This window comes from Mesitornis unicolor, unplaced genomic scaffold (genome assembly GCF_000695765.1).
Source record: "Mesitornis unicolor isolate BGI_N332 unplaced genomic scaffold, ASM69576v1 scaffold34533, whole genome shotgun sequence".
NCBI lineage: Eukaryota > Metazoa > Chordata > Aves > Mesitornithiformes > Mesitornithidae > Mesitornis > Mesitornis unicolor.
The window spans coordinates 34,228-61,065 of NW_010173233.1; the positions used below are offsets into that span (position 1 = coordinate 34,228).

The 26,838-nt window shown below is 39.5% G+C and overlaps 1 protein-coding gene across 1 annotated transcript in view; it reads right to left on the reverse strand.

The window, feature by feature from the left end:
- Window positions 1–23,316, reverse strand: part of LRRC16A (leucine rich repeat containing 16A) — a gene marked incomplete at its 5' end in the record, with an annotated part of 51,674 nt that extends 28,358 nt beyond the window's left edge. Inside the window, 9 exons of the mRNA XM_010180651.1 lie at window positions 1,483–1,577; window positions 6,146–6,234; window positions 8,916–8,991; window positions 14,151–14,224; window positions 14,355–14,425; window positions 14,781–14,878; window positions 16,455–16,576; window positions 18,783–18,842; window positions 23,266–23,316. Of these exons, the coding sequence (XP_010178953.1) occupies window positions 1,483–1,577; window positions 6,146–6,234; window positions 8,916–8,991; window positions 14,151–14,224; window positions 14,355–14,425; window positions 14,781–14,878; window positions 16,455–16,576; window positions 18,783–18,842; window positions 23,266–23,316 (736 nt within the window). The remainder of the gene's footprint in view (window positions 1–1,482; window positions 1,578–6,145; window positions 6,235–8,915; window positions 8,992–14,150; window positions 14,225–14,354; window positions 14,426–14,780; window positions 14,879–16,454; window positions 16,577–18,782; window positions 18,843–23,265) is intronic.
- Window positions 23,317–26,838: the final 3,522 nt, after the last annotated feature.

The following is a 26,838-nucleotide window of genomic DNA, read 5'->3' on the forward strand; positions in this document are numbered from 1 at the left end:
AAAATCCCCTGCACTGTAAAATATCTACCAAATAGATTTGTCATAAATAGTCATTTGTTTTGCTTTCAAGATAAAAATTAGTTAGTTCCTTAAAAAAAAAAAAAACAGCAAAAAAACCTTTTTTATAATACAATATAAATACATAAATACACTTCTTGAAAAGTAGAATCAAGAATGTAACAGCACTTTTTCCAACTTACAACAGGAATTCTTGTACAGTGCAGTTAGGCCAACAGCACATTATAACAATAATGCTCTTCAGCAAAACATTGGCTTGCATGTGATAAGGAGGGCAAGCAGTAATCAGCAGGCAAGAGGTAACCAGAAGAGTTAAAGCAATTCATATGAATAATTTTAAATAAAAAACTACTCTGAATGGGTTAAAAACAAAAATATTCTCACACTTGTTTCTACTCAAAAGAGATGCAAAAGAGTAAAGGAAAAAAATCCTTTCCCATCTTTTTTCCCTTCACTAAACCAGCAAGAAAGGAGAAACACCTACAAAAACTCTCTGTTAACAACATTTTGAGTCAGTCAGGTTGTAAACAAAATGAACAGTTTTTCCAGTTTGAATCATGACAGCAAAGAGACTGGAAAATTTTCCCAAAACAAACCAAATAAAATGAGAAAAGGTTCACTGTGTAAAATTCTTATTTTTCTTCTGGCCCAAGAGGAGCACAAGACAGTCTGATCCCAGAACATGGTGTGCCTGGAATGCATTAAGTGAAGCAAATGAAAATCTCACATGGGCAGCGCTGAAGGGTCAACTCCAGACTGAAAGAATGTAACCTTATTTTAAAAATAAATGTCTCTTGGGTGAAAAGAGAGTAGACAAGGGAGGGGAACGACTTGGCTTGATACGTACTGAAATCATGCCTAGCAGTGCCTAGTCTGAGAAAAGCTGAGCTGTTCAGCTTGATTTTCCTTCTTGTGGAGTCAACAGCACTTGTTCCATAAGGATTCCCATTATGCCAGTGTATTACTGAACATTGCCAAGTACTGGCAACAGTACGGACTAGCACAAAGCTGAAAAGAGGAATAGTTTCAATCCTAGAAGTAAGTATGGAATTATGGCTGAAACAGAAACGCAAAACCATCAGGAAAATATAATCCAAGCAACAAAGTTGCCTTATGCTTCATCTTTCAACTGATGACACTGCTTTTAAAAAACACACCGCTTTATTTACTCTCTAGTCCTCAGCAGTCACTGTGCTCTACCTTCCTTTAAAAGAAACCTCTATTAAAATGTAATGAAATCTAATGAAATCCATGCTTGGTTTAAGACATTTAAGTATTTCTCGACAAGCTAATGGATATGTATAAATCAAAAAGAATAGCAATTCTCAGCCATTTGTGAACGACAGATATTTACAACAGCATTACACACAGAACAATAACCTATTATTCAGGCAAAGCTGAATGGAGCCGCAGTAATCTTCCTATTACATTTGTAGAAAGACAAGAATATATATGTTACAGTACCTCTGTCTTCAAGTTGATTGCTAGCAAGGTTGATCGTATGGAGTCCTGAGTTGGGATTATGGGCTAGGGCGCTGGCTAGTTTCTGTGCAAAATCCCTGCAAGAAAAGGAAAGAGAGAAAAAAAGACTCCTGTTATCTCCTGTATCAAGGAGGTTTATTCAGCGGTTTAGAAACATCAAGAGATTACTAGATGAAAGTGGCCTATCCTACTGCAGAGCAGTAACTGATTCGTCACAGTTTTAAACAATGCTTATCTGGTTAATTTGCTGTCTTTCCAAGCAGGTAATTTTATTATTCATTTATTTATTCTGTGGCCTAAGAGACTGAAGGGAATTCAAACAAAGCTCAAACTGCTTTTGATAAAGATCTGAAGATACAAAGTAGGAGATACAGAGAATAACTTAAAAGTCAAGCACATCTTCCATATCTTCCATGCCACACATAGGTGGGATATACACATCAACCTGCACACCACTACCTCCTCCACTCACAAGTCAATCTGTTCACTTGCAGCATCTCTCTACCAACAGACACTCAAACAGACAGGCTTTGCAGCATATCCAGAAGGTCAACAAACCAGGAGTATTTCTGACCTTGTAAACAGCAAGACTAATGCTCTCAAAGAACAGCAGCATCCTGATGAACTGGTCTTTGCTGGCTTCTTTTTTATAGTGAGAAGCATCAAAGTACAGAACTAGCTGACCACAGTCCTAGCAACATGGCCCAGGAGAGATGATGGTGTATCAGTTGTATAATGCTCACAACAGCCAGGCAGCATGCATAGCTTTGAACTAACTTTAGCCAACTATGGTAGGTAGCTGCAGTAGCATGACCTACCTCTGCTCCAAATTCACTTGAGAGGCCAGGAAACGCTGCCCCATCTCAGAGCGTTTTGCTGCAGCTGGACTACCACCACCCACAGCACTAAGTTCAAAGCCAGCTTGGGTTTTCCTGCATGACCACACTGTCAGACTCAGGTGGACATGTTCCTTGCATGAAGTCACAAGGCTGTTGTACCTTGTACTTACTGGAAAGCTTTCATTTACTAAGGGACTTGCCTTACTGTGTGTTTTTGTTAAAGTGAGACTATAATTGCAATGTTTTTACTTCACCTAAGTTAGATACTGAAGTAGAAATCAAAAATATGCCTTCAGCTTCCTTCTCTCTCTGCCCCGAAGTACACTATCTGACCTCCTGTAGGCCTGTGGTGGAGAACTACCAGCTACATTGCTAGAAGAGCAATAATTAATAATAATTATCAGATCATTAACACTGCCCTTTCTCCTCAGGACACATCCTGCCTGCCATAAAACTAGTAGATCAGTCTGCAGGCTGAGAACTGCAGTGGAGGTAGCATCCTCTTCCAGTATCTGGAAAAGAGTGGAGACTGGACAGCAACAACCTCAATAGATTTTGGTTATCTGTTGTTGCAAGGTGCAAGCGTTGCAAACGCATGATGATGGGCTGCCTTTAGGAAAAGTGTATTCTTTACCTAAAATACATGCAGCATGTGAATACAAACATTCCACGGAATGAAATTCTGGGCTTGAATCTCTGCCACCTGACAGGCCTCAGGGTATCCTGCTTTGCTACCAGCTGCAGTTGCAGAAGACTACGTATCTCCTGTAGGCTCTCGGTTACATTTGCCAACAGTCTATGGATACCCTCCAGCATTTCAAATGGCACTAGACACCTGTGCTAGGCAACCAAATCAAGCTCCTTATGTCCAGCCAAGAAAAATGAGGTTTTCAGTTAAAAAACCCAAACAATGCCTGCCCCCCCCCACCCCCCCTCTTTCTTCATAGCTTCCCACTCTTCCTTTATCCCTAACAGATTCTTGCCATTACAGTGTTCTGCCTACACCTCCAGACTTGGTCACAAACTCTGCTCCAGCTTTTACCACAAACGTAGGCAGAACCTTTTGGATAACTAGGGGGTATGTGAACTATTTAGTCAAGGTACAGTAAATCCACTGCCACCAGAAAGCACTGGATTATCTATGTAGGGTGCATGGAGCTCCAAGATTCATTCTGGAAAAATCTAACACAACTTCCCCACTCCCTACCATAAACACAGGCATTTGGGTGACATTTCTTCCCCTCTTGGCCCACTCTTTGGTTCAAGTCCTAGAATTTATTGCTTCTTTTGGCTTTACACTTCAACCAGAGAGCATGCAACTTAAGTCTGACACTTTCTATAAAGAATCAAACTCGCTCTGTATGCATCACACAGCCACACTTGCCTGAGCTGAGAAGATCCCAGTTTGGACAGAAAGCCCAAAAAGGACTCAATTTAACTATATGTAAGAATATTTCAGCAAAGGTAAGAATAGCACAGATCTGAAAATCTCAGACAAACAAAACAATTCCTCATGATCTATCTAGACAACATCCTTGTAACACAAAAAGGATTTGTGTGGGAGGAACTAATGCTGTTAGGTCTAAGGAAATTCAGAGCCCATCCAGCAGGGGCAGGTGAGACACAATACCAAAGGACCTCCAGATACCAGCAGCAGGCACCTCTGGTTCTCTCTCTGTCATAGCCAGGGTTCCCTTTGAAACAGGGCTGAAGAGGTGGGTGCAGATGGTGGTAGGGACATTCTGCCCACCAGCTTTCAGAGAGTATGTAAGCGGAACAAATAGCTCATTTTCAACAGCTCCTGCAAACAGGCCTTTTCAGACTGAAGAATCTGTCTTGCAGTTTCATGGAAATCTATATTTTGGTTATCATTTTGTCCCATTCCTCTAAAACACCTCAGGGATGTAACTCTCTTCTGAAGCTGATTTGTTCAGGTCATTCTGAACGATTTTACTTTCTCTGAAATCTGGATATCACCTACCTCAGTTAACATACCAAAATATTACTGTTTGCTATATGCATTAAAGTCATCCAACATAATCTAGACTGCACCCTTTACGTCTGTCAAAGAAATAGCAATAGGGATAAAATTTTCAAAAGCATCTGATCTGGCACAAATCTTATCAGACAGAGGGTTTCACTTGACAACCTGTCTTCCTCAGCAGCAAGTCCACACTTCCCTAGTCCTGGGTCCTTACAACAACGAGGAGGGAGCCTGGGAGGATGACAAGTGTTTATGGGGCCATAGCCCAAACCAAATCACAGAAATTATTAGCTGAAGGTTGAAAAGAATGAAATTGTCTTAAAGTGACTCTGCTGCAGGAAGAAATATGCTCTTGCAGCTGCTCTGGTCTTTTTGAAAGCACTGTTCTTGGTAGCTCTTTCTTAACCCTGGTCCAGCAGCCTGTCACAGCTCATTAAAAATGACTGGTCTGTAAGCTACCCAGTAACAACAGGATTTCCTCCTAGCAAGCAGATATGATAAATGGCAAAACTGACAAATGTGTCCTTGCCAAAAACAGACAGACAATGCTGATCGGAGCAGATACACACCAAGGCAAAATGCCAAACACTGTGCATGTAGATGGAGACATGAAAACCAAAGTCACAGGCTGATTATCTGTCAAGTCCTGTTAAAACTGAAAACAGCTAATTCAACTGTGGTAAGTTAAGGTAGGCTATGTGCAAAGACAGTCAATGTATCTTTTAATATTAATGATTATCATTGGATTTCATGGCACATACTGGAGGAAAAATGAGATTAAAATCAGGTGCTTATGTTTGAATGACAGCTATTAAAGGCAAATCAGAAAGTTTGGGTGTAATTTCCAACTCCACCTCAATTTTCATGTGTCTTTTAGGCAATTTTCTTTTAAAATTCAATGTATTTCAATGCAAAACACTTTTTAAAATAAGGGGGGAAAGACTCAAACAATGGAAGAGGAGTCAATGCAAAGCACACCAAGTATTTTCCCTGTGCTTGTTTCCTTTCTTTATTCAGAATCCAATACAGTGTTCAGCTTCTCTCACCTTTCCACTGTTTTTTTTTATTAACAGAAAAATTCATTAGCACTAGAGTTTATCCTGTTTTATTGTTAGAATAGTGTCCAAGACTGTCTAGACAAGCTACAAATACTTCCAACCGGGCTAGTTTGTAACTTGAACTTTGCTTCTATTCCCTGTGAAGGAAACAAAAAGCAAATATCTAGTAACTACAACTTACTGTATTTAAAACATACGTAAGGATTAAATTGTATGTATTACCTCTATGTACCTTTCTTTTAAGGGTTCAGCAAGGCACTGAACTTAATTATCTACTTTCTTGCTTCTTTAAAAAAGTTGCTAATGTAGAAGTCCTGTTATATTTGAGCAGACTGCAATCCACAGTAAGATAAAAACAGCTTTCTTGGGAATGGAACAATAATCTGTTATGCAAGATGGAATAATACACTTTTTAACAAAACCTCAAACACTGTTTTTTAAATGATAGAAAAGTGTTGATATTTCTCTTGGCAACCATGTTTGGTGTGGAACAGTGTGAGTTGATTTAGGGTTTATGCTCTTATCCAATCCATTTTGCTCCACTTAACCCAACTGTCCAGGCAGAATCTTATAAAGCATCAATTTAAAGGCACATAAGAAACCTCTGGAAAGCCTGATAAAAAGCTTGTGACTACAGGATCCTCAGAACAAGGCAGACATCGAGGACAAGCTTTTTTAATGCTTTTTATTCTGGCTAACACACATATATCCTTTTTGCTGGGAGTAAGCAGTAACTAATGCAACACTTCAGAGGAATTACTTACGTTCTCAGCCCGGCATTCTCCAATACCAGCTCTTCCAATCGATTGGACCTGCTCACCACTCGCAGTATCTGCTCACAAACATCAGTGGACTGCCACAGAAAAGACAGAACAGCGTTAAAGAGCACAAACATAGAACAGACGGTTATTGAGTTATAAGCTCTACATCGTAATGGGATACAGGCCATGATCAGCTTTTTGTCATATATAAATAGGAAGTAAGAGTACCAGGAATATCCCAGAGAGAGAGTCAGATGGCAACAGAGGACTTCTGGAAAAGGCTCAGGGAAGCGAGAGGCAGACTAAAAGCGAGTCATTGATGAAGCAGGCCACCTAATCACAGGGGGCAGAATTTTTATAATGATAGCAAAAAATCCAAACCCTGTGATTCAGAAAAAGCTCAGATTTAGAAAACGCTCACTTAATTTTTAAAGAAATCTTGTTCATATGCATGCTACTCCTTCAGAAGAAAGTGGCAACTAGCGCAAAGGAGAATAAACGCTGGCCAGGAATGACAACTGAACACAAAGAAAGATGTTATAAGGCAGACCAAAAAACCCCACCAAAAATCACAAGATCAGAGGCACTCTGTCTACAGGTCCTTTAAAGACTGCTAAGGACCAGTGCTTAAGGGTCAGTGTATTTCAGTATGAATTTTCTCAATGTACATTGAAACAAATCCCATCCCATGATCCTACTGCTGTTGCATTCTAGAATTTGCATGGACATTTGCAAGTACCATGAACAAAACATGGTAACAAAAGAATTTGTTTGCTGTGCTCATTCAAACAGAAAGATAAAACCTTAATGATTCAACAGCCATACAGTAAACTTTGTATGTCATCACCTTTTATTATAATCTTTTATTTTGCTTCTGGATTTGCCCTTCCCCCGACCCCCCCATAGTGTACACTAACCAACATTCAGGTGAAGTCTAAAGCTGAATTTCAATTATGATCATGAAGTGCCCAAACTATTCTGTTTTCCACCTTTAAAAACAACGTGACATTCATACCTGGGACATTCGTTTCTCTAATGACAGTCTGACATTTTCTGGAACTTAAAAAAAATTAAACTAATTGAATGTCCTAAAAAGAAAAAAAACCTGATCTACCAGCTCTTGGTGGTTGGACTCTATGATTTTAAAGGTCTTTTCCAACTGAAACCATTCTATAGCACACGCAAAATCTCATTAATCCTTTACACAGTAAAGGTGACAATTTTTTCTAAAGACTGTCAACTCGGCCATTTTCCCAGTTCTCTCTTTGCCTTCCATATTTCAGTAATTCATATTATCACAATGCTTGTACAGCAGTGTGATTGCAAAGTGGAAAGTTTCATGCATGTACTATACAAACAGTATGGATACCATCTATCACACACAATGTCAGAGTGAGACTCACGAAGCACAAAGCTCTCGATGGCCTCCGGATATGTCTGACCTCATACTGACCCTCCGCACTGTTCCTATGGCACAGATTTACTGTCCAGCAATTTACGTGTTCCTTGTGGTTTTGACTGAAAATGGAGTGTGTGGAAGACAAACTTTTTAGGTTTGTTGGATTTGGGTATTTTTTTTAAGGAATTGGTGCATTTTCAAAATGGACAAAGTTTATTTGTTTTCCACAACAAAGTTGATAAGAACTCCAAAAAACTTTCACGTAAAAATCTCTCAGACAGATTATACGGACAGTTCTTGTTCTAAGCAAACTTCACTGGCCAGTCCTCTAACTAAACAAACTATCTCACTTCATTGAAGCAGAAATTGATTAATGACATCATACCTTTTCACAGTGGTGATTTTATTAGCAAAATACAACAGAATTTAAAATAATCCCAGTTTTTTTTCCATGCATAATTTCGAGTAAGATATCCCAGCAGGAAAGAAAAGTTTTTTGCCTACTTTTCTGCCAAGAATCACATAAGCTGGTGTCTACTGTATTTTCATGGACAAGTATAGCTTATGAATGCAATAAAAGCATTTTCAGATCAATACAATTGCATGAATTTAAACAAGATGAGACTCAAGCTTCATTTTTGAGGACAAATGCATCTGGATTTGTGTGAAAGCAATTTCTCAAACCACTAACTCCACCTGTGACTATATCTTTCAAGTTTAAAAGAAATAGTATACTTGGATATATTTAAAATGTCAACTAATTACTTATTTTCTTCACCCTTTCTTCAGTAGTTCAACTTGTTTAGATTTGCCCTCTTTTTGCATTTCAGAAAGAAAACTGATGTGGAAGAATATCAATGTCACACACAGCTACATACTTATTACTACACAAGGTTAGCTTCAGCCAACTGGGAGAAAAACTCATCAAGTATCAACGAAAATTAAGAGGAAAAACTTGCTTTGTATGTGAGAGAAAAAAACAACCATAATCCTGATATTATCTTTCCACCTCCAAAAAGCAACTGAGATTTCTGGCTGCTTTAAAATTAGTTTCCTATTTAGTCACCAAATATTGTTCGAGGGAGCCAGCAATGCCTAATGAAGTAGTTTTATGCGCTACTGTTATTACCCAAAGTTTTCAAACTTTATTCTCTTGAAATTTTGACAAGACCTGACTCTCTACAGTGATTCTAATGGCATGAATTAACTATCCAACAGTTTATATTTTCCTGATATGATTAAGGGAAAAATATTTCAATAGATTGCCCAGTTGTATTTGCCTAAAAAAAGTTCGCCTGGAAACGTGTAATAGCATCCTCTGAAACACAGCACAGCCTAATAGGAGCAGGTATAGTCTTTCAGTTTATTACTTACTAATTTCAGATCCTTGGAGGACAGCTTTGTAAACCACTGATTATACTCCAGGGCAGCAACTATAGGTATTAAGTCTCTAGAAAAAGAAAAATACTTTTACACACATTTCATATAACTGTCAGCTTTGGTCATTTGAAACAATCTCTTAAGTGCTCTTCCATATCTAATTCCCCATGCTTTTGCAATGCTAATTGCCTACCATCCCCATTACAGAAAGCTCTGCATTCTAAAAAATGAGCATCAGCAGCTGTGCGTCTCTCTCATGATTTTAATACAAATTTTTGACTGCCCAACTGACATCCATTCTAGCATGAATTTTTAAACCAGGAATTTGTCTGGGCTGCCATTCTTACTTTTAGCATTACTTTTTCTTCAGCTTGTGACATATTTAAGCTTCTTAATCACCTCTAATTATAATTGAGCATGATGCTAAAAAGCTTTTTGGCAGTCTGATGATTTAATATCATTCCGTGACTGAATGCTTCTAGAGAACACCTCCTTGTCTCATCGCTATAGTTAAATTCCCCCAGGAAGCAGGAGACCTGCAAAAGGATAATGCGACTTTCAGCACAAACTCTCCTTAATTGTAAAAGGGATTTCACAAATGAAATTCTAAATTATTCCTGTTCTCTTGATTTCAAGCCTCTTAATGTGATCTGAGCTCCCTCTGCTAAGTTTCTCCAATAACAGACATTGATAAATATCATTTCCATACGCTACCCCCTAGCAGAATCATCCATCAAGCACAAGCACACTATTTAGCAGCACAGCACTTGGATCATTTTGACACAACATATTAAACACGTATATACACCTACACTTGGACTTTAATTAGAAATGCCTTGTCTTTATAGAAGAGCTGTAACATACACGAACTTATCCAACCAGCAAAATAGTGCCATAAAAGCCACAGTTTTCGCAGGAAAAAAATTAAAAGTATTGGTTTTTATAAGCTAGTCCTACCCAGCCCTCCCCTGGTCTTGTTGAGCTTTTCATTCAGGACATGCTGGTAGGCAGAGACCCTCACTAAACAACCAGCACCCTTATCTTCTTTTCCTTTTTCCTCTCTAACTTTTCCTCTATGAATACTCAGACACTTCAGGGTGGTTGTTAAACATGCAGGAAAGCCAGGAGACAAGGCAACATCATATGGACAAGCCTTCAGCAGGCTATATTGGGAAGTGCAGTTGCCAGATTTGGAAGTACAAGCCCATCATCACTAAGGTAACGGTAAGAAGGTGCAGCATTTTGCAGCAAAAGACTGCAGCTCACCAACTGTGAAGCTCATGCAAATAGACCATTTTCACACTCCTGCAGAGGAGCTAGTGTGTGGTGCCCTTCAAGGATTAAGCCTGTTTTCCATCTCATTCACAGCACACATCAAGTCTTGTGGTGAATTCATTTCCACTGGCACAGCAAAGTCTTATCAGCTTCACAAAGTGTACAGATTTATTTCTGTCCACCACGTTGTTTTTGCTCCTATACACATGCACTTTATCTCCATGTAAAGCAGTGATTACTAGTGAAATGTTGGGGGGGGGGGGAGGGGGGGGGGGGGGCGTGCAATAAACAACCCAGAGGTATTTTCCCCTAAGGCTGGGCAGGCAGGAACCTTGCTGTGGAGTAAGGAGTGTCCACATAGAAGTTTGTTCCTCCTTTCCCTTACCCTAAAGCGATCGGTAAGAAGGTAATGAATTAGCAGTTTTGATGTCTCTCTAGCTAGTGCCATTGCCTTGGAAGTGGAGTGAACATAAGAGTCCACTTTTCAGGTGTAATTTTGGTTTATCTACCCAGTGGTAACCAGTCAGCCACAGCTGGTGGTGAATGCTGCAGGGCAAATGCTGGACAGGCTGATAGTAGCACCATCACACTGCTGGGGAAGAGCTGTTCATGCTGTGGACCACCATCCCCAAAAGAAGAAGGCAGCACCAGCAGATGTATTTCAGCCAGCAGCAGCAGCAGCATCAGTTCCTTCAAAGGAACAGAGGAACGATGAGCGGGGATCACTGGCTGCAAGCACTGAGCCTACCACGGAGCTGGTAAGTCAGCCTGGAGAGTACCTTCTGGGCAGGAGAGGGGCTGCAGGCAGAACTTGCCTGAGGCCATCCCCTTCTCCCCTCTTCTCCCCAGGACTCAGAGGTGGGGCTGAAGGACAGAGGCTGCTCAGAGTTAGTGGGAAGACTGTCGCACTTGCAAGAAGTCAGAGAAACACTGCTGCAGCAGGACAGGAATACTTTGAAACAAATCAACAGCTGATTTGCAAATTCTCATCTTTAAACAGTTTAGTCTGCTGCAGTAGTCAAGGCCTGTTTGTTCAAACCCTAGACAAGCACAGGTACTGGCACTCTTCAGTAACACCAAAGGCTAAACCCCCCCTCCTACACACACACACACACACACACACACATTCACCTTTGTCTAGAAATTTTGCTTTATCAGATTTTACTATCTGATTTTAAGGAGAAACTATATAGTTTAGTTGTTTTTACATTTTGTTCCAAGTTTTGAAGGTGTTTCTGACAAATGAGCATCCTTTAGAAATTTACCTCTACTCCTTTTCTTGCTTTGAGCTTGCCTAACCTCATTGTGCTTGTTACTGAGCTTTCCTTTTCAAAATTATATACTGCTTTATTCACTTCATTCTATTAAATTCTAGGGGTTTTTTCATTTTAGTATCACATCTAATTATTTTCCAATATGCTATTAAAGAATGCTAATGACCACTTCCAAAAGCAGGGCCTTCTCATAGCTTTCCCTCATCGAGTTATATCGCATTGCCTAGTTTGCTTACTACACTACCGTCCAGAGTAAAGCACGATTCACAAAATGTAAATCTGTGCCATCTTAAAATGAAAACAGATTCTGTTCTTCTCAAAATGCAGAAAATCTCTCCAAGCTTCAACAACCTTCATGCTTCACTAATGCTTTCACGTTTTTTTCCACCATCTCTGTCTCTCAGTGTATTTAAGATGGCAAGAAATCTAAACAGCCCAAAGAAAGAAAGAAATCTAACCAATCACACGTCTCTGACAATTTTTAAAATGTCCAAAATATGCTAAACATATGCTATAGAGATGGAAATGATGCTACCGACTTGAATAAGCCTTGCTCACTTTGAGTCTTTTTTTTCATTGTTAAACAATTATATGGTTTGCAGCACAACGTAACTTCTGATGAAACCTCAGGAGTCATGTTCCCATGTGGCAAGCCATGCTATGCACTCTAAGTGTCAAACACTCCGGGAACTTAAATTGATCTATAATTCATACCATCTCATGTTGACCTTTAACAGAAATGCTTTACTAGAAAAAACCCAAGTTGTTTATTCTTGCAATGGACAGCCTTGTGCATAAAAACCCAAGTTGTTTATCCTTGCAATGCACATCTGTAGAACTGCTGTACCCATCCTACCTCACTTCAGAGCTATTCCACAACATGAAGTATATCGTGTCAGCAATCCCAAAAACTAGGTGCACAAGATATACAACAGTCTATCAAAATCCAAAACATGATAGCATATTGTTAATTTATAGCATTCCCACTGTGCTAAATATATCACAAAACACTCACATACCTTCTTGAATTGACTGAGATCTCAGATCCTAATTCGTATTTTTAATGAATAACATAAGGTTTTGGCTTCCTAAAAAAATTTTGTTTTCTTGACATTTCAATCCAAAACCTTTTTCTCAGTTAAGTCCTCAACACACAGAAACTCTCATTTCAAGATGGATTTCATGGCATGTAATTGGCTCCAAAACTGTTTTGCATCTTTGGACTTACACAATCATGAGATATTTTAATAAAGACTTTTATTAACAACACAAATATATTTCCTCAGTGATGCACTTCAATGAAAAGCTTCTGCAAAGCAACAAACCCATTATTACATTTTCCAAAGGACAGCTCATTTGAGCCAGCAGAGATATTCTAAATACTTAGAACACTTCTTCTACCTACTCTTTCCTAATAAGTAATATTTTTCACTCCCAATAAATTGTTCAAACATTTAATTTCTATTGAAGCTGGGTATCTGTAAATCACTTTCTGAAGAATGCCCCATGGTCTTTCACCTTGCAACATATTTAAAGTACTCTTCTATTCTTGTCACACATTTGCTTCTGCTGATTCCTTTCCTTATCTTCTCTCAGCAAGGCTTAACCAACCAACCAGTCTTTGGCTACATCTGCCATGCACTACTGGCAGCCCTGTAGTCTTGTTAGAGTTACTTGAATTAGACAACACAGGTAACACAGCTTTGTAACTTTGCCATGGGATTCAGCACAGTTTGTGAAAACCCACAGAAGCTGAGTAAGTATCTGAGAAGGCTTTTTTGGCGAGTTTACATACTAGACAGCTTAAAGCTACAAAGAATGCTGTGGCAAAATACTCTCACTTATCTACCTCCAAGTTCAGCCTTCCTGTTATAATATTTTAACATGGTACCTCTGACAGATTCTTAGTTCTCCCACTGGGCTTTCCCAAAGAAACAAATGTTTTCTTTATCTTATTTGCAGTTTCCTAAATTTGTCATTTCCCGTGTATAATGATGGAATTTAGTTAAGACTTCCTCCCATTTCCTCCTACTTAAATATCTTCAGATTCAACTTTCACAGAATCCAATCTTCTCAGCCAGCTAAATACAGTAAACCAAATACAACACTTTGCTAAGTTTCAGCATCTCATAGTAAAATTACCCTCAATTAGTTCCTTTCTTGAAGTACACATTTTTGATAGCATGTATTGTAAATGGAGAAACTACTGTCTGGGATTCAGTTCAACAACTTAAACCTTCCTTGCTGACAAAAATAATTTCCTTTACTGTGTACACTATGAGAAAAAGATTCTGCATAAGTAAAGACTGCATAATTCCCCTTTTTTTTTTTTGGTTTGCCCAACAGATGCAGTTGCATGTTTTCTCTGCTGGATTTGAGCTCTTATATCCACGATCATAGGAAAAGTATCTATCTGCTAACTTCTTGGAGTATTTCCAAGAGCAAAATATATTTAGCTTCTCAGGCTCCTCAATGAAATGTGGTCTCCATGGGGCTTTTGTGCAAAAACAGCAGCTTTGCGCTGAAAAATAAAAATGCTACAGATGGTCATTTCAGAGGTCTACACATTAAAGTAACAGCTATGGGACCATCCCACTTTAGCAAGGGCAGGCAAACCCTATAGCAAGGGGGAACAAGGAAAGTTTGCAAACTATTAGCACGATTACTGCATATTGTTTACCTGTGGTCAAGGTGGCTGAAGTCTTGCAAATTCAACTCTCTGGTATCTTGTGTCAGATAAATCGTATCGACATCCTGTTGAAAATACATAACCAAATACATCCTTACAGAACTGCTGGTTTTTTTCCAAATACTGTGATTTACCAGCTCTTTCATCAGTTGTGCAGTTAGATGAAAAGAGCTCCAGAACAAGATGTGTACTTACCCACTGTACTTCTTCTCTATAGGGAAATCCAAGCCAATCACAAACACAAGCGTACATCTGTGAAAAGCCTCCTAAAAACAACCCAAGAGAGTATTTAACAGAACAGTAAAACAAGTAAACAAACAAACACACATCTAAAATGATACTTTAATACTTAAAGATCCAGTCTTTCAAAACCCACTCTCTTTTTCTCTTGGAAGGCTGACCATTGTGCTGCTGAAAGAAACCGAGTCTATCCTCTCTTTGCCTGACAGGTTGCAAGAAAGCCTAAAATAGTGCCTTCACCTACCAATCAGAAGTCTGCTTCATACTAATTACACCTTAAAACTAATTACACCTTTACAAGCTTCTGCCAGAAATAGAATTAAACTTCCTGACACTGCAATTCCAGCCTTTTTATATTTGAGCCTTTAAATTCATTCTTACCACAAGGTCCAAGCTCTGCCACTGTCTGACTGTCCCACAGGGCCTGGAGATTAGCCAGTCTTTCTGAAGGCTCCATAGTTACTTTTTTCAGAATCCTCCTAGAAGCAAAAAGGGGGGAAAAAAAGCATTCAAGGCTTTGAAAGTATTTTTAAATTCACAAATCTTCTTTACTTCAAGAACAATTTTAAACGAGTGTATAGGAAGAATTATCATCTTTAATACAACTCACTTCTCTGCCTAAAAGTCACATCCATCGTGATGGCACCCAGCAGGAGTAACTTTTATTTGCCTCTTCTTTCTTTCTGAAGAATAACCCTGTGACTACTGGAGCAACTGAGTGTTTTCCTATGACAGGATCACTCAAGCTAAGGAGACTTGTGGCCCTCAACTAACACAAAGATGCCCAAAATAGGGGAGAGACATAGTATTACTCGTTACTCTGAAACTGCTGCTGTTTATACAGTGCTTTTATGCACTATCCCTAAGCACGACATCTACTCAAGTCTTTTAAACACCTCTAGGGACAGTGACTCAACCACCTCCCTGGCCAGCCTGTTCCAGTGCTTTACTACAATTTCTCACATCATTATTGAGGTTTTATGGCAAACCTGCTCACAAATATTCATTTGGATCTGCACTTTTTGAAGGGAGAGCTTGATCTCCATTAAGGCAGTTAATAATACTGCCACTAAGATAAACTGGAAGTAAAAAAAAGAAATTGCCAGCCAGAGTTTATGAACTTGACTTCCTACTCCACCAACAGGAAAGGTGAATAATAAAGACATTCACCCAAAATAAAACATGTAAATTTAGCCTGACTCTTTATATCTAATGTCTGTTACAAAGGGTCACTTCAAAAGATCAGTGCATCCTGGAAAATTCTTTTGTACAGTCCACTTTCTCTAATATTGCTGAACACCAGGAGAGTAAGAGTAGAGCTGCATGATCCGGTAGAGAGCGATGAAGATGAGGCAATGACAGAGAGAAGAAATGAAATAAAATGAAGAGAAACTATTGAGAATTGCTGCAAGACGATAAAATTCAGAGGCAGAGATTCGAGAGGAAAAAAAAAGGCAAGAACAATCCTTAAAAGAGCAAAAAAAGCTAAAGGAGGAGATGTGTGATTCAAGGAGCCAGTTACACTATGGAAAGTAGATGACAAGACTGCCTGGGGCTAAGTTTTGAAGAACAACGCTCCCAATCATGTGTATCATTTCACAAACACTGAAAGCAAATGGAACTTTGGCCTCCTTCCCCAACTCAGATTTTATTTTTGGCGAAAAAAAAAACAAACAAAACAAAAACCCCATTGAATATCACAGCTGTTTATGGAGAAAGGAGTAAATTACAACAAAAAGCCAGAATCTAAGCTATACCTTAAGTTGGAAAGGCAATAAGGTAAAATGAGATCTTAAGACTCCAAATACCTGCATCACTCCTTCAAAACAAAGGCTCTTTTGACCCTACAGAGCATGCATACCCTACCTATGCTCTGCTCTGCCTCCTGGTTCTGCCATATACCTACATAAAAGCTCAGTGCTTGCCTCAAGATGTTTCTCACACCCTCAGTGCATTTCTGAGGTCAGGATGGGGAGATCAGTGGACACAACGTGGCGGCTTGTCCCCCTTCCCACACAATCTGTTGCTGCAAGTGGTGCCCTAAAAGACACTTACACAGGTGAGAGTCCAGGGAATATCTTCCTGAGGCAGGTCCCAATGTGTGCCAGCACCTCGTTCACATCCTCCGAGGATGCCATCTTCATGGAGATGCTGCATTTCTCAGTTTCCATAATCAACTGCAAAGAAGAGGACGTGAGGGTAGGAACTGGGTATCATATAATTCATGTCTGTTTATAAAGGAGAGCATTTTGAATGCCAGCTGAATGCTTTGCATGCCAGTAAAAATCTGTTATTTAAGACACGACACAACAATGCTCCATGTAAAATTTCTGAAAGTTGTTCTCGAATGAACAAGAGCCTCATACTCAAACTTTGCTTTTTGTAACAGTGCCCTGCTTCCCATGAGCATAAAAGTTTCACAGGATCTTGACCTCAGCTGACGCTTTGAAAACCAGGAACTTTTCACAGCATTGTCCTCTCTTGAAACACATCCCAGAACACCAGGAGAAGTGAGTGCAGCCTGACAAGAACCCATTGAACGAGCAGCGCCTGCTTCCTCCAGCAAAAAGTAAAAACCTTTAATGGCTGTGATCCTCTGGAAAAGCTCTAATGCTTTGATCTATGCCGCTTAAGAAAATGTTACGGTAATACGCTGTCTCGGTTCAGATGAAGCAGTAACTCAGCTAACATAACTGTCCCACTGTCTGGGGGATATGTGCTTTAGCTAGGGGGAAAAATAAAGCCTTTTGCAATCCACCTCTGTTATATGTTGAGTGTTCACAATCAAATCAGATTACTGTATGACTGACACATCACAGGAAACAATGCAATGTTTCTGTCTTCTCCAATGTGAATATTTAGCACAGCCCAAGTCAAACTCTTTTAGGTGAGAAGCTGTGCATACAGAACAAGAAGCTAACATTAAAAATAAATAACAAGTATAGACAGACAGTACAAGAGGGGCCACCGTGCAGTATGCTGCAGAAGATTGTTTTTTACTGAAACTAGTTCCCAGGGCTCTTTTGATTCCCAGTTCACGTCTCTCAAAGAGGCTGTATTATCCCAAAAGCACACTGAGAATCTTCACACAGTTTCCCACCAATTCAACTCCTTTCTGAACCTGTTGCTGTCACTCCCTGAAGATGAATCAGTGAGTGGCCAAGTTACCACTGTTTTTTCATGATCACCAATATGAACACAACATTTCCCTATATTACTCTGTCCATTTGCTCACTTATTTTACAGCAGAAAGCTCTTCAGGGCTTTCTGCGAGAGGTCTACCACCAGCCTACGTTCTTCAGGTATCACAGACGTAACACGCTGTTTGCAGGAAAACTGCAACAATACCATTTGCCCCACAAGCAATAATCTAGGATTCTGCCTGCCTTCAGGTATAAGCCTTACACATCTAAAACACAAATGAATGTAAACATGCAAAACCTTAGCACACTATTTTCCTAAAATATTTTTTAAGTGAGGCTGCTGAAAATCCCTTGCAAACCCTGCTACAACAGTGACTGTGTATGCCTCCAGGAATAATTAGCACTTGCTACCATGGCATTTTGGTACCTTAAATAAAGCCACAAAAGCATACACAGAATTTACTAAATGTCTCCCCATTAAAACAGTAAGCATCTGGACTTTTTTTTTCTTTTTCCTCCTTTAAGGAAAGCTTCAAAAGCCAGGTTAAAAAGACAACATGTTAAACACAGTAAGAGCTTTCCAGAGTTCAAATGAAGTGTCAGACGTTCTTAGTTTTAAAAAGCTCTTTAAAAGCCAAACACACATGCAGCACACAAAGACTTTGAACAACTCGACTGTCAAATCTTGTCAACGTGTTAATCCTATGAATGAAAAACATATTAAATGCATTCTTCGTTTTAGACACTCACTTTTTTGGATACATAACTTGCTGTCAAATACATTCTGTGTTCTGTGTTGTATACAGTAATGGCACCAAGAATAGTTGGAAGCAAACCATTTGTGCCTGCAATGTAAGCAGCAGCTTTTGGCTTCACCATAAAGGTATACACCACAGAAGCCATTCAAGCTTGCATGGTGATGATTATACACCAGCTGTCACTGTTTTATCATCTCTCAGGAAAAGATTCTTTTATGAGACAAATGAAAACTTGCACCAGACAGAACTGGGGGGGGGAGAAAGCATTTCTTATCCTCATCCCACCTGCACAACACACTCCTAAAACTGACTCTTTAAATTTTTATCATTATTGTTAAGACTTCAAAGCAGCGTGAATGTAAGAATGCAAACATACAATGTGCTCACCAGATGGGGACACTCGCATGGCAGGGCATTACCTCCTTGACTGGGACAAACTTAGCAAGGAGCAAACAGGGATCTTTTATCTGGAATACACTCACCTGACCTGGTTTACTGGAAGTTACTCCTTGGATTTCCAAGTAGCTGAAAGTTAGTTCTAACTGTAGTTAAAAAAGAAAATGCCACATTAGTGCACACTTCATCATATTTAAAAGCACAATTAGGCTTTTCAATGAGGTTAAGAATACCTTGAGAGAGGCGACTGTTACCTTACATCAGTTTCTGTAATTGACACTAAGTATTTGTTAGTCTGATCACATTTTACACTAAAAGAACACTTACATTTGCCTGTTATGGGCTCAAACAGTTATTAGAGGTTATGGGAATACCACATTGGACCTTTTACTGCAAGCTATAAACAGAGAAGCTTATAATAAAATTTATTATAAAATGTTACTATAAAAAGCATCATTTATACAGGACCCTACTAATGTGTAGTCCTGTGACTGAATAATGACTAATTACAATACTTACAGCACCAGGTATTACTCTTTCTTTAGTTACACTGACCATAGATGTGAAAAGTTTTACTGCACAGAAGCTGAAGGGACGTGCACACACAATTTTTTAAATATACATATATAAATAAAAATATCATATATAGATAGATACAGATATATAAATGCTCAAGACTGCTTTAGCACATCTAAAAGTATGAGAGGAAATAATACATTAGCTTTGCCTGAATGGATTACCTGAATGACAGTCAGGATAGGCAAAGAAGGCTGAACATACTGAATCTAAATGGGAGCTTAGGAGAAGGCAGAAAAGGCCTCTTCTGCGAGGACAAATCCAGGGCTACAGAGAGTGTGCTATGAGATCTGAATTCACCCCTACGTAAAAACATCTTTACAGCTGAGATATGCAGAAAGAAACAAACCTCTTGGACTGAATCACAACTACAGGGTAAGACATTAGCATGGTCATTTCCTCTTATTTATCATTAAAACCATTGTATCTGAGCAGTTTGTTTGAGTTGCACCAAGTTTCCTGTACTTTATCTTATCCTCGGCTCACAGTCAGGGCGCTCCCAAGCTCACTGGCAAACACTGTATTATTCTATTTCTGTATTTATTTCTGTATTTGTGGCAATCCTTTTAGAAGACGACCCTAAATGACTCCTGGGGACCCAGATGCAGCTCTCAAGACTCCCTCTCTGCAAAGGTTGCAACAGTAGAGAAGTCAGGACTGTACCAGTTTCCAACCATAAGAACCAGCTAAAGGTTTTCCAGAAAGCAGCAAGATGGTAGGGAGAGCTCCTAAATGCCAAGGTCTCACTGGCAAATCTATAAGTAGTCACAAACAGTGTTACCACAGATGAAGCTGCCCAAAAAATTCCAGTTAATATAGTTACGATTTAGGATGCACTAAAATTTGGAAGGCGGAGAGGGTGACGGACATGACTAATGAAATAGAAGACCTCTTTAAAGCACTTATCTACATTATGTTACTACTGTCCATTTGTTCTTTGTTGCCTATTTCCTGAATTCTTTTCCCTTCAATTGCCCTCATGATCTGACAGTGCCAGAAGATATAAGCACCATGCACCCCTCAGCCATTTCCATGCAACGTCCACCTTCCACCAAAGGCCTAACCTACTGACCAAACTTTACTCAGAAGTTTCTGAGGAGCCTTTACATGCTTAGTTTCCCTTATTTGGCTGCAGGGCATCATCCTACAGTTTCAGACCACAGGGGTGCCATTGCAGCAGTTTAGGAAGCGACCAGGAACTGAGGCAGGAGAGGCAGAACCAGCCCAAGCACCTTCCCAGCGACCACACCAGAGCCCTGCAGTTTTCCAAGGCTAACACATTCAATTCTCTTCAGGTCTCTTCAGTGCCTTACTTCTAAGCTAAGACTGGCAATTCTTTTGCCATGACAGGACATGTCCCTGTGCAGTTCATGTGGACCAGAAAGGAAAAAACAAATTAAAAATCCACAGTAGCTCTTGGTTTTGGCTACTGGAGTAAACCAGACTACACACACAGAAGTTAAAGACCCTTTTTCTCCAGTGCTAGTCAAATTAAACAAACATACAAGACTATCCAACATTTATTTACCCAAATCGTAATGAAATTTTAGGGAAAAATTTCTGCGATTGAAATCCTTCAACTTTTGCAAATTATTTACCTAACAGATTGAAGGTTCTGCTTTTGCTAACGTGCCTTGTATATGCAAACATATACAGATGTACACACAATCAAAAATACCTTTCTACTCCTGATAAAAGTTTACACAGACCCATACTCAAAAATTCATCGTGCAAAATCCTCTTGACTAGAATTAGCAAATACCAGGAAATGTGCAACACTTCTGTAGTTCATCTTTGGCTCATTATTCTACTTAAAAACATGGATTTACAGTCCTTGCTTTGCAGCAAAAATATAGAACACCCTCTAAATGTCACCTACCTGAAACTATGAAATAATTTTTGCAACATTTTAAAAAGTATAATCTTATTTATTACCTTAAATTACATTTTTAAAAAATCCTCTTAAAAGGACCCTGCACTTACTGACCCAGCTAATTTCACAGTTTCCAACTTTTCCAATGAAAATGTACTGAAAGCTAGCACTAGAAATACATTCACAAACCTGAATTACACTCCCACAAATATCTGATACACTTATCTGTGGCCTTGGTGACACATCCAGCATTTACTAATGTTGCAATTACATTTTACATAGACTGCAGCAAGAATTAGTAGGCTTTACGTACTTCCTCCCTATCGTTTCATCTACATTAGTGGAAGTGAACTGATTGAACCCGAGTGTGCAGTTATGAGGTGGCAACTGTAATACCCTTGCTCTAAGGATATTTGTGTGAGATTACGTTATAGTTAATCACCCTTTATTCCTTTTAACTTCCATCCTTGTTTGGTAGATACATCTCAACAGCACTGTTTAAGGAAAAGCAAAGCTTAGAATCAGATGTAGTAGTAACAGTCACTCAGAACCGGCCATCTCTCAGCACACTGAGTTTTGTGAGAGGTGCCTGGACTAATAAAGTATCTGTGCTGCATGTTATCTGCTGTCTTCCTAGCAGCTACTGTGTGCCAGTTACATGGAAGTTCTTGGCCTCACGTAGCTTCTGACCAGCTTTGGAAAACAGAACAGATTTTAGAAAATTCAGTAAGTTTCACTAATTCTGCTAGAAAAAAAATGCATTTTCAACCATCCTAATAATCGTTCAGATATAGAAAGTTTAATTTTGACATAAACCATGAGCAGTTTTTTCTGATCACCTTTCTTCCATTTGTCCTCACTAAAGTAACAATTCCACTAGCACAGTATACGCATTCTAGATTTCTATGAAAACAGAAACAAGTTTTTCAATTAAGTAAATTCATTTAAGAGGAACAGTTTTGAGAAGTGTCTGTAATGCTAAACCAGGAGTACAGCTATTTCTTAGTACACTGAGCCCTAGTCTTCCACAGCTTTTTGATGAATTACAATGGCTTTGCTATTATTTAACGAGATCCCCATCACACGTGTCCATCACACTGTCATTGCACCCCTGTCTGAGCTGTTCATCAACTGGCTCTACGTTTCCATGCAACCACTCACCAAACCCCCTCTTCAAACCAGACTGCAAACTGCAGTCATCTAAAAGCCAACAGACAACCAACCAAAGTTATCTGTGCTGCAGGGACAGGATGATCATTGAGGGAAATAAATTCCAGCAGAAATTCAAACTAGTCATACTACCTGTCAGTCAGTATCTTCATATTATAGGTAAGGGATAGTCACATTTACCTGTGACCAGAACTGGACACCTGATATCAATCACTTATTGATCCTATTTTTTCTATAAAGCACATATATGCACTCACATACACGTGTGGGTGTGTAAGTACGTATGTGTAAAGCAACAAAACAGAATGCATGCTGAATTGCCATCCACCGATTCCAAGCCCGACAAGAGATATTCTTCCACAACAATCATTTTCATTCAGATGGAAACTACATTTTTCTCTGCTATAACAATCACTATGAGTTGTCACAGGAACAGAAAAAAAATAACCCACTGGCATTGGCAAGGCAGGCTGGCAAGATGCTTTTCAAAATGAACTACAGCAACCATCAGAAAACAGTAGAATTTCATAAACCTCAATATAATTTCTGTCTCCAAATAGAATATATTCCTATTTGAAACTACAAATGCTCGAGAGAGTAACACTATCAGTTTGTTTGGACACAAACTCTCCTGCTACAAAGTTCATCAGGCTCATCTCACAGTTCTTCAAGTTGGTGATTCCAACATAATTATTCACCCATCTGCATTTATAGAAGTTTAAATTCCCCTGAAACAGTATATATATACATAAATTGACAAATCCATTTAAGACAGACACTAATGGAAGCACCACTCTAATTCAATATCATGCAACATACCATTCCTCAATTACTATTTTTTTAAAGTGATGCACAAATATAAAATATGCTAACCTTATGCAACTTAAGTTATGCAACTTACATTTATATCTAAAAAAAGGGGAATGTTTATAGTAACATAGTAGCTTTACCTTGGTGGGAATCCGAGATGTTAAAAGAAATGCCCGACATGATGCCAACACCTATGAAAAAAAACAGAACAGAATTTGTAAGAAATATTTAATTTATCAGGAATACTATTAAAGATTCTTTTCCAGGAAAATCCTGAATCCAGGGGGGAAAAAAAGCCTATTACAGAGTGACTGTCGATTCCCTTTACTGTCATCCACTAAAGGAAGTAAAACTGGGCTCAGATCCAGCAAAGCACAGTGAAGAGACTGATGCAATCTGATCAGCTACAAGCTAGTTAGTACAGCATTGAAACGAAGAAATTTATTCAATAAATCTCTCAAGAGCATCTAATAGCAATCTTAGTGACATTTTAAAAAGAATCATGGATAAGAAGTCCTACCAGGAACATATGATGCACTTAAATATGCAAGATAAACATTATATTACTAGTAATGTAAGATATCATAAGTAAACATTTTTCTTTTGGACATACTCAGTGGATTTCTAGAGTAACAATGCAAAGATTTCTCATCAGCATCACCATCAAGGACAAGGGAAAAATGCAATTAGATTAGTGAGACCAGTGACTCTCAGGAGAAAACACAACAAATCAAACATTTTGCAAGTTACTGCTGATCAAAATATAATGATAAAGAAAAGCACCGCTCCAATTTCCAGTAGCACATCCCACACACAGATTTTACACTTTGCAAAAGGGATGACTCACTTTGCAAACCTAGAGTATCGCTTTTTGATATACCTGCCTATGGAATTAGCTACTGCTGGCTCCATCCTTTTCCAGACAGAAAACTGAAACAAACTTCATTCAAGCATCTGGATCAAAATCCTACAGCACGTGCAGAGCTTTTGACACAGCTGGAACCTCCTGAACCCAGTTCTGCTCCAAAAGTATCCATATCCGGGTTGATACAAACCAGCCTGAGAAGGCGACCCAGCACCAAACACCATTCAAATGTTTTGGAGATTGGTCCACAGCTGAACCACATCTTTCTATAAAACCTAAGAGCACAAATACTGTACTTGTGTTGGATATTCGCACACTGTTCCCCAGCCTGAAAGCAGCTCTCTCTCACAATAATAAAACCTTGATTCTTCCCCCTCCCTCACTCTCAAACAAGCTGCCCAGCTCTGAAGAGGGGCAGGTGATCAGACACCTCCCTGCTTCAGCACCACCAGCAAAACCCCTCCAGAGCAGTGGCAGAGCAGCTGCAACAGCTTCTCCTGATTTGCTTTTGGTCATCACACCTCAGGTGCAGAAGTCAGACAGTCACGGGAAAGGACAGCTTTTGAAGAGCTGCTTTCCATATTTACCTTCTAGGTAGTGGCTTACATTTAGAGAGAGCAGTGTTCGCGTGTATGCCACCACAGGGGGACAGCTGGTCACAGGAAAAACCATGTCACAGTCCTGTTATAAAACATTTGCCTGCATATATGGGTTCAAGCTACTTTATGAGCATTGACAGGGCCCGTTTAACATGATTACAGTACTCATGGGCAGTCCAAATAACAAAGTTAAATGCAAACCAGGTAACCAGAAGGCTGCAACACAATTATGTTGGAAAAGGATGTGCATATTCTCATGGTAGAAGGACCAATGCTCCCGAAGTGATCTTGCTCAAGCCAGCAAAGCTGAAGTATCCACTTACCTTAAGAAGATGTATTTACATACAAAGGAGACGACTCCTGCAAGACGATACTCCCTACTCAGCTGGTAAAGAAACTACTCTTGAGCAATAAGGTGGTACAAAAAGCCTGAGCCCTCTAACCCAGTAACACTGAGGTTTCTACAGTTTTCACAGTTGGGACTGATACAAACACATGAGAGTTTGATTTTTACATAAAGTCAATTGAAGATGAGGTCAACTACTACTACTACAGAATTAATGTCCTAGCTTGACAACAGAGGAGGCTTGGCATTTATCACAATTTCAGCTGCTAAAAAACCATGAGTATGCATCATGACCTTTGACAGGATCAGCTTTAGTTTACTGCTTCTGATTTTTTTTTCAATATTTTCAAAATTTCATGCAACACCTGCATTTTAACATCACCATTTTTGTTCATGTTTAGCAACACAGTGGCCTCCACCCCAAACCAACTTGAGACTTGTTGGATAAGCTGCGAAACACGACCACTTTCCAGTGACCTCCTCCTCCTCCATAAGGCTGCAGGGCATAAACAAACAATGGCTGTTAAGATACCGGCTCACCCGTCCCTCTGTCAATAGGATTCTGCACAGTTGTTAGTGCTCGCAAGGGCAACAGAACAGAGTCTACTTAAAACAAGGTGTCGCTCTATTCCTTTCCTTGCGAAATACGATGCTGGCACCAAAGGCACTAAAGGTGTTTCGACCCTGACAGTTCAAGTTCCCTTTTAAACATGGAGCCGTTTTTGTGAAGGAAGTCTCAGGTCTCTGCTGCACTCCTCTCACATGAATATCGAGTTTGTGCTTACTTGCACAACTGCCTAGGGCTTTTGGAAGCATTCAGGAGTGCTGGGTTTTATGAGTAGGCAGATTCTAGATTTCCCGGAATTATTAATTTCTTCATGCAAAGAAACTAAAACGCAGAAGTAGCCACCAGTTACTCTCCAGCAGTTCTCAGGCATCTTACAGAGCAGATTCTGCCACTGCTATCTTCTTTTGCACCCAGGGAATTTCTAGTACAGAAGCAGCAGTCTCATGGTCAAGGTCACTCTGAAACCCAGAGACTCAGAGGGACAGACCCCTCTCCAGGGACTACTCGGAACAAAGTGCTCCCTCACTCATAACTCATCAGGAATGTGAGCCAGGCACAGCATATGCCCCACCTTATCTTCTGATAAGAAACGCTCACGTGTTCAGCTCAACAACTCACAATCCCATTCCTCCCTAACCGTTTTGTTTGGTCACGAGCAGTATTCAATCATTAATAAAGTTAAAAGGTCCCATCAAAAGATTAGCACATGCAGGGTACAGAGACTCAGGAGCCGATTCACTTTAAGCCCAAAGGTTTGCAAGTGGCTGACATGAAGGCAGCAAGCACATCCAGCCAAATTTATACAAGGTACATAACCTGGCCGCTGCTGCTGCTTAGCAGGGACAACAAAGGAAAATCATATTTAGTTTACAGAAGCTTCAGCCTGTCTTCCTACTCTGCCTTTTTTCAAGCACAAAATAAGATTATCTTTTGAATGTTAAATGACTCCTACTCACAGACAGATACCACCGCTGATGATTTCTTAACGTTTTCATCACTCTAAATGTCATTACTCGCTCTACACAGCTCACAATGTATATGAAACAAGTTAAAATTTGGAAATTGATTTGGAAATGTTCACCAGAAACATTCCCTGCAAATTATTTCTCCAGAGACTCATGGCCTACGAGGTCATCTTCTGTTTACTGGAACAAATAATTTGTTTCAGTAAGCAAAATTCATGTGAACACAGATCCTCAGCACGCATATCAACAAAGCATAAATATACAGATGCATTTTGTGATTTATTGTCAAATCCTCGTCTTATTACCCATTTTAGCACTGTAAGTTAAATGAACCCAGCCACCCTACATGGCAGTCAGCCTTGGGAAGATC